The sequence below is a fragment of the Protopterus annectens genome, chromosome 4.part0 (genome assembly GCF_019279795.1).
Source record: "Protopterus annectens isolate FY-2018-M chromosome 4.part0, PAN1.0, whole genome shotgun sequence".
Lineage (NCBI taxonomy): Eukaryota > Metazoa > Chordata > Ceratodontiformes > Protopteridae > Protopterus > Protopterus annectens.
The window spans coordinates 1,537,109,500-1,537,118,372 of record NC_056733.1 but is presented as its reverse complement, the minus strand read 5'-3'; the positions used below and the strand labels follow the sequence as shown (position 1 = coordinate 1,537,118,372).

General features: G+C 37.7%; 1 protein-coding gene across 3 annotated transcripts in view; it reads right to left on the bottom strand.

Annotated features, from left to right (window-relative positions):
- Positions 1–7,883: 7,883 nt before the first annotated feature.
- The window catches only part of LOC122800189 (eukaryotic translation initiation factor 4E-like), a 209,850-nt gene continuing 208,860 nt past the window's right edge, over positions 7,884–8,873 (bottom strand). For all 3 annotated transcript variants that reach the window (XM_044069696.1, XM_044069694.1, XM_044069695.1), the window contains one exon: positions 7,884–8,751. In XM_044069696.1, the coding sequence (XP_043925631.1) occupies positions 8,637–8,751 (115 nt within the window). In that variant the 3' untranslated portion in view covers positions 7,884–8,636. The remainder of the gene's footprint in view (positions 8,752–8,873) is intronic.

Here is an 8,873-nt window from a genome sequence, read left to right as displayed (position 1 = left end):
CACCACATTGCCACCGTGGTCAGAAAGTCCTATGCAGCATATCTCATTACCCATGGTTTTGCATCTGGGAAGAAAGAGGTCATCTCTCTCTACTCTTCCCTTAGACCAATCATAGCATATAATGCCCCATTTGGCATGTACCTCACTAGACACCTGCAATAGCTAGGGAGGCCACAACAGTACCTCATGAAAGGGATCCTAGGAATTAAACACATGCCCTTCATGGACAGACAAAAAAACTCCAGCTATTCTCAGTCTCATATCGTTTAAGAGGTGATCTCTGCTTGACTTGCAAAGCCATGCCTAACTCAGCTCTGTTAGAAATGCTACATCTAAAGAAATCCCTATCCCTCCACACCAGATGCTCCAGAGACCTCAACCTCATTACCACAATCAACAGACCATGCTGGATGGACAGGTTCATAACCCAGAGACTGTCCATGCTATGGAATAGACTTCCCATACATGTCAAGCTGAGCACCTCACTGGCCCTCTTCAAGAGGAATCTTGATGAGTGGATGGGAAATAGAAATTACACCCCAGGGATCACTCCAGTAGCTCTACTTGATAGAGGCACTGGGAACATCTATGGGCTAGGCTTGTAAAGGCTCCAGGGCCATTAGCCTAGTACATGAACCCATGAACCCATGAGCAATCCTTTGTTCCATAGGACTTTCTTTTGTTACCATTTTGTTCTACAGCTACTATTGAGCTTTTTTTTTTTTTTTTTTACCAAAATTACTATAAATTGTCTGCATCTAGTTATTGACATAGTTTTTAGGATGGCTTACAGGTTTCACTTTAAGGGGGGAGTATCATTTTTCTTTTGTTCGCCAGGTTGATGAATGTTTGGGATGTGCATACAAGTAAATCTGATCTAACAGAGGGCTAAATCTTTTTGTAAAGATGTTAATACTATTAGCCAGAAGATGGGTACTGTACTCATGTGGTGATTATCCTTTAGTTGCATCAAGAATCTTACCCTGTCTGCACTTCTCCACATTTATCATTACCCCTTTACACTGATTTCGGACCCTCTGACAAAGTTATTTGCGCCTTAACTACACAACTTGCTTTCATATCAGGTAATAAGCAATCTTGTTTTATTGGGAGAATCAACTTATCCAACTCAACTCTTGCTCTTTCCCCCTAAACAAATTTCATCTCCTTAATTACTCACAATTACTCCCATGGTTGATAAAAATATACCTGACCTGCATACAAGACAGTTTCAGTGCCTGCATCTTGCTATATCTATCCATTAGTGTGTCTAGCTTCTTGGCTTTTTATATAATTTTAGTCTTTTTTTTTTCATATCCTTAATATCTCACTAAGCAGTTATTAGTCTATACACTTGAATACTGTATCTTATGTCCCCATAAATATAGGTATCGCTGAAACAATTCATGCATGGGTACCTGAAAGGAGTCGCCTGAAAAAGTTAACTTTTCTTGATTACTATACAAGCTGTACCCTTGAAATTGAATAGTTTTCTTTCCTAACAGCTCCAAATATGAAGCAAATAAGAGAGGAAGAGGACATCCCTAGCTGCTCCTCTGTTCTAATGCAGATGGTTAGAGGAATCCTCTCTCCTTAATTCTTCTCAATGTTTTCATATACCCTTTCTTATTAACCTTGTTACTCTTTCACAGAGCACAAAATGCTATCCTTCTCCATATCAAAATCCCAGCTGACTCATCCCCTCTACATAAAGGCCCACCAATCAAAGCAACATTTTTTCACATTCTGCTTCTCTGTATCATTGCTCTATTCAAGTTAAAGTCAAACGTTTGCCTCCCCTTCATAAAAAGCATATTTTTCTGCATCTATCAATCTCGGTAATACCGTTACATTTTTAGATAGTCTATATGAAGTCGGGTCTGAAGGGCCTTTACCCTCAACTTTCGTCCAAGATGCTGTTACTTCACCACCTTTAGAAATGCTATAGAAACGCCACACAAACAAAACCAATTAAAAAAACATATTTTAAAATTTCCTTGGTGGTGTTTGTGATCTCAAGAGCTTCAACTCCACCTTTAAAAATATTGTTTAACAAAAACATTGAAGACTTTTCACTTTCTTCCCTCTAAACATCCACAAGAAAACCATTTGTTCCTAGAGACCTCCCTGCTGAGATGAAGATGCTGATGTATAATAAATCACTCTTTTCCTGTCTTGGCTATTAATGGAGGAGTCATTTTCATTAACCTTGGCATAATTAAGTCTTTGCAAATATTTGCATCTGTGCCTTTCCTTGGTTCCCCATTCATCTGCTTTACACAGATTTTCATACAATTTTTAAAATGTCTAATACCGCTACAGGTTCTCTGCTTAGTTTCATCATAGGCCACCTAAGTTTGGCTACAACTTTTTCTCCTTTGTTGTCCAAGTCATTGCATTAAAATCCAGAGTTAACAGCAACCTTTCTAAACTCGTGCACAACATCCAAATCATGTGCCTGTGAAATAAATTTCTATCCAGTATAAATTCAATTATTTCATCTTGGAGAATATAACTTATGTCAGTTTCCTCTTCTAAATTCAGTTTATATACCAAATACAGTCATAAAAGGTTTTCCGAAATCTACTTTTTGTTTAGTAATATTCACTCTTCTAGGTCCCCATATACATCCTCACTATTGTAAATCAGGTTCCAGTCCCTCTCCACAAGTAATATTCCCTTATTTCTCCTAATGGTGCAATACATACCAGTGTAACCTTCCCCCTCCTCTGCCAATACCCCTTAGTACTAAACTGCCAGCATCTTGGTTGAGTAATCATCGCCCCAGTTCTACAAAGGTACTGTTTTGTCTGTCAGCTGACACTCAAAGGGAAATGATTCACATAAAAATTGCAGCACTGGACAGTGTTAATATGTTTTGTACATACTAAGCAATACAATGAAGACGTGCCACTGAAAGGAAACACGATTGTTACAGCAAGCCAGCACAGTGCAGTGTGCCTACAAGATGCAAGTACTTATGGGATAGTGCATCAATTACTCAGGATCTGATGTATGGTGCAGAATGCAAATATTGTAGAAAATATGAATGTAAAGCTCCACAGTTTAAACAAAAATGATTATAGTTTCATTCAGGAAGTGAGCTGTAGCTAGGCTGGTTCATGTCCCACCCAGTGCCCTTTATTCAGCACCCCATCAGTTGAAGTTCAGGAACCAAAAAGTCCTCTCAAATAGCTAAGGACACAAAATAAAATTAAGGACATAAAGAAAACTAAGCCAATAGCCAGTCGTGTGTCCAGGCTATAGAGAATGGGGCTCTGTTCACACACTGCTTACCTCCAAAGACCTAGTTAGTTCCTTGATACAATTCGGTGACAAATTCTTCAGTCTAGAAAAAGCTATCCGATAACAACAGCTCTGTTATACTGTTTTGCTAACCTGTAGCAGAGATGTATACTAGCCCTTATGGTTAGTGAACATGGCAGTGTGCAAGAATGTCTCAGTATGTCATCTACAGCTGGCACCCAAGGCCAGTCATCTCCTTTGTCCTTTCCACGTTACAGCTTTACAAAACTCAAGTTAGTTATTTCCCTCCTCATCCACTTATGCAAAATCAAAGTGCAGAGCATACACATATATATTTTGAAACTTTGATTCCTTAAATAAATGCATTCAGAGGAAAATTACTGGTAACAAAATAGTGATAACAGTTATCTAGTCCAAAAGTTAAATGGCAATGAAGAACACAATTCCAAAAAAAAAAAAAAAAAAAAAAAATATGTTAAATACCACAGAATAAGATTTGCTAAATGAATGGCATTGCCACAGTCTCAATGCACTGAACAGAGCATACCTTTCAAATGTCCAGATTTTCACCTATTATCTATTTCTTAACATTTATGATTTTCGGCTGGAATTCAACAGACATCTGATTTTTAGATTTCATATCCTTTAGAAAATGCAAGACAATACCTAATATTCTAACAACTTTAAGTTTATAAATAGCAATATTTCAAAAATTTTCCCCCATTATTCCAGCTTTGCCCAGATATCTTGTCCTAAGAGGCTGAAAAATATGGAGCAGAGCTGTAAAAAACACTTTGGAAAGACCTTAGTGAATGTTCAGTAACATGAGTATGTGCCAGACAGAATACAAAATGGGCATTAACTAGGCTGTAGAAAATCTTAAAAAATCTCAAATAGTCCTGTAGGAGTAGTGTTAATTTTTTCCCTCTTGCCTCATACACTAGGAATTTATAGGCCTGCATTACCTACATAAGCCTCTGCAAAGGTTTTATTGTGTTTTACCAAAGAAAAGTTTTCTTGCTTATCTTTACTTTATATTGGCAATGTTTTGTGTATGGATACTTTTTAGTTAGTGGCAGCAATTTTAAGAAAGCTATGGCATTATTGTGTAGTGCGATCATTCAACGTAGACAATTTTTGTCAGCACAGGGAGGCAGTGTATACCTGGGGGAGAAGCAGATGGAATTAAACTACAAAGCTTGGAAGCAGTATATGCATAAGTATTTCAGTTTTTACTAGCCATTCTATTCACTTTTTTATAATTTTAACCATCACATGACAAATAGCAGCCTGTCAAATCTTTCATCACAATGCTACTAGCATTATTGTATGAGCTAGGAGAGAACTGGTAGATTTTAGGTGATTATATGAACAAAAATTTTATTTTAAAATGGCTAAGCAGGTCTTAATTGCTTTAAAATCATCTAAAACACCTGCACCAGCTGGAAAGGCCACAGAATTACCTCACAAAGAATCCATGGCCAATAACTGTCCTATGCAGACAGGGTCAAATCACTATCACTCTGCTTTGCATCTTACAGATTGCTCAGAGGTGATCAGTGTCATCTTCAAGGCAATCTTAGACCTTGTCCTACTAGAGATGCTCCATATCTGCAAGTTTAACTCCACGTGCATTATACACTCAAAAGGCCTGAATCTAAATATGCAACATCAACAAAACTTCCTGAAGAGGCAGGTTTGTTTCCCAGAGGTTGCCCTGTCTCTGGAATAGACTTCCAATACATGTCAGAGTACCTTGCTGACCATCTTCAATCACAACCTGGATGAGTGGATGGGAAATCACAAATTTGTCCCAGGGGTTCCACCTGTGCTCCTCATTGAAAGGGGGTGATAAGTGTTGACTGAGGTTTCTTTTTATGACACCCAGGGCCATTCACTTAGTAACCTACTATGATCCTATAAAATGTTAGCATTTTACAAAATTTCTCTTCATTTTTAAGCACAATGATGCCGAGAAGTGCATTGTGGATGTAGAAACACATTTTGTTAAGAGTGTGACAACTATGAAATCTAATGCAACACATTTTCAGTAGATAGTCTTCAAAAACTACAGCAATTTAAAATACTGGTGCCATATTCCAGTACATACAGTGTACCCTTAACCAAAAGGCTTTGGTATACTGGCTGGACATCAGGCTGCTCCTGGTAGAGGATCCCTATTATAAAGAATACTGCATCAGTGATATGGAAGGACATCAATGTATTCAAGTTTTTTTTTTTTGGACAAAAGGCTAATGCTTTAGGTATGATACGTGTATAAATTTGAATGTCTGACATGGAAAAGTACTTCTAGGTACAAGTTTATAAAGCAAGCTAATAACTACACTAACTACCAATAATGATAAAGCCAGATCAAATGGCCTATACTTGGATTTCATTAGGAGATGATCCATTTAAATCAGTTTACCTGCAATGCACAAAATCTCCAGACATTTTTCCAGGCTTGTAGAGAATACTATTAACATATCAAAACAAAGGTCTTTCAACAGCAGTGAAACTTTCAATATTAAAAAAAAAAAAAAAAAATCTGCTGACCAGCAATCATGACATATGCATCTGGGAACATGGTTTAAGAAAGACAACAAGTACATACTTACTGTGACTAATCTTGTGCTAATGGTTTAAACAAGAGCTACTTATGTCATATTCCATAACCACACCTTACTCATTTATGAGTGAGGAAACTACAGCCTACGTAAACTAAACTGGCTCAGAAGGTATGCAGAGGAGACTAATCAGACAATGTTTGTGCTTCCAATCAGTCAAAATAAGGGTAAAGCAAGGCTCATTACTGGGCAATCTTTTACAGTATTTATCAACATACTATCCATCATTCTCAAACTTGCATCACTCTTCTGTTATGCAGATGCCACAATCCTCTGGGAGAGCCATTACTGCAACAAAAACTTAACCACTCTTGGACATGTATGTTGCTGGACAAAGTTTCTTCTCAACTGACAGATATTTGCTGCCAACACAAGGTTACAAGTTGGAGTGAGCACCTCCACACTTGGTGAAATGAAACTGTAAGCAATAAGATGCCTAGAAATATTTAATATGATGAAGCCTCCTACTTTTTTCACTGCAAACAAATATGACCAACATCTTGATTTTCTTATTGCAACAGAACAGTTTCCTCCCGAGAGACGGTAAGAACGAGAGGTGCAACAGAACCCATGTCTAGGATAGACAGAAGTATACTTTTGGTCATGTCAGTATTTCCTGTGCCCTATCAAAAGCTGATCAGCAAGATCCAGACATTATAAATGCAATTTTGCAACTAGTTGACCATATAGGGAGCACCAGTCCATGCGTCTGACAGAGGCTTAATGTTTGCTAATTATATAAACACTTGTGCAGATAATCTGGCTGTATAATTCACAGCATTGTCAATATCTACACAGAACTAACAAAAAGCAGATGATACTGCCTGCAAGTCTTGCAGTGTTGCAATGAATGACCTCCACAATCCTATTCAGAGTCCTCAACCTTCAGAGCTTCAATACTGGTGCCACAAATGTGGAAATTCCCTCTCTCTCTCCTTTAAGTCTTTACCAAATCCAAGTTTCTGTAGGGTATAAACATTCTGCCAGAATGATAAAGCTCCTGCAAGTATGAGAATTAATTCACATAGATAATATTGTTTCTACATGGGCTAATTAAAAAATCTAATTTTTTTTGTGGCTTAACAGCATTACACGGTCTATGAAACTTAAAATGTTCCAGATGCTATTGGACAAAACATTGGTTCATTTTATTAGCTCAGGGAAAGGCTTTCTAAATGTAGTTTTTACCATGTGTAACTGTTTAACTTCTGAAAATGGTGAAGGGATGCCCTCAGAGGTGCATGTTCAAATGCTGACATATGGATAAATGTAGGATGGCGCCAATGTTTTGTCATCATCATACTGATACCCTTGAAATCACAGCAGGAGTGGCAAGATCAGGCTTGGTTAGTTACCCCTCTCTGAGGTCTTTTAGTGTAGGTTTCTAATTACAGGCCAGAACAGGGCTTAACCAGTAGCCTTTACACTAGAAGAGCCAATTGGAGTAGAAGAAAAGTGAAACTGTTCTGTTCAATCCATCTTAGGCTGGAGGAGGAGTGGATTAAGTTCCTGGACATATGCAATGTAGTGATTCAGATCTCTGCTCCTTTAGTGAGCAACAGACCCAAGCTATGCTTATTACATGCTACCCCAAGGAATCCCAACTGGGCATATATGGGGAGTTGGGGTTTAACTACAAAACAGCCAGCTCACCAGGAATGATAGCAGCACTAACAGCATCGCTTACCATTAACAAAGAACTGGCCAAAAGATAAAATAATCAAGCTAGGTCACAATTCCTCTCTCTAGGATTTGTCCTCCTTTTCTTGGTCAACGGTTGGGTTAGGCCTAGATTACTGGTAAAATAACCAGATATCCCGATAACCAAGCCCTCATAGCACTGGCAAGCCTGTGGCAAAGCATTTGCCTCTCACTGTACAGCATGTCCCTTCCATTTCAGATCTTCATTATAGCTGAACACCTGCGCAACCAAAACAATTCAACACAACACTGCAGACATGTACATCAAAGGCAGACATTGAGAAATCATCACAGTGACAAAAAATAGTTTATTAACAACTAAAACTTGTGCTTTTCAAAAGTTGATGACTTCACTATTAAGGTTTTGATACACAAGATACTGCATATTTACAAGGCAGTCAAAAACATAATAGCAGCAGGGGTACAGATTTTACCCCTCTTAGAAGGCAAGAGAGATTTTTCTTTAAACTAGCTCATTTAGCACAACAGCTGCTTTCTTGCCACTGTGGCTACTGCAAGTTAGAGATGGCAGGGATAAAACCTGACAAAACGTTAATTGAAAATAGATGAGGAGATAAAGGAAGACAAAGTATTAGGCATGGGAATAAATAAATGTCAGCATATTGCTTAACAGGCTCTCTGAAACCATAATTAAGCCACCTCCTCTTTTAGACTTATGATTATAATCAATTATGATTTAGTACTACTCAGATATGAATTAACTGTATTAATGAAAATTTTGTATGCAACATATTATTGCACACATTTCTGAGAGTCATGCCTTCCATTTATTAGAGTCAAAGAAAAAAAATTATTTCCATGGCATTTTGCCAAGTAAGCGCTCTAATCCCAAAACCCCAGTTAATTTCTATGTAATTTTACAATGAATCCTCTACACCAAACCCCAGTTAATGTGAGAAGGAAAAACACAATGTCCTCTGTTATTTGAGTAACATGTTTTTAAACAGCAGTTAAATAAGAGAAAGTGCACTAGAGAAAAATGAAAGTGGCTTCCGTTCTTTAAGCAGAGAGTCTTCAGTTTCAAACAATGAATTTATTCTTTGCAATTGTGCCACTTTTGGTTGCAGTGTCTGCATGGGCTTGATATCCAATCACAACCTTGGAAGGAAGGCCCAACCTCTCTTTGTACTTCCGCCTAAACAGAAAGAGAACAAGATCAGAGAGAAAATAATGTTCTCTTCACTTCTTAAGAGGTCAAAAGATCATTACTACATTTAAAGTTACATCTGCAACATACATCACTAAACAAATTTGATA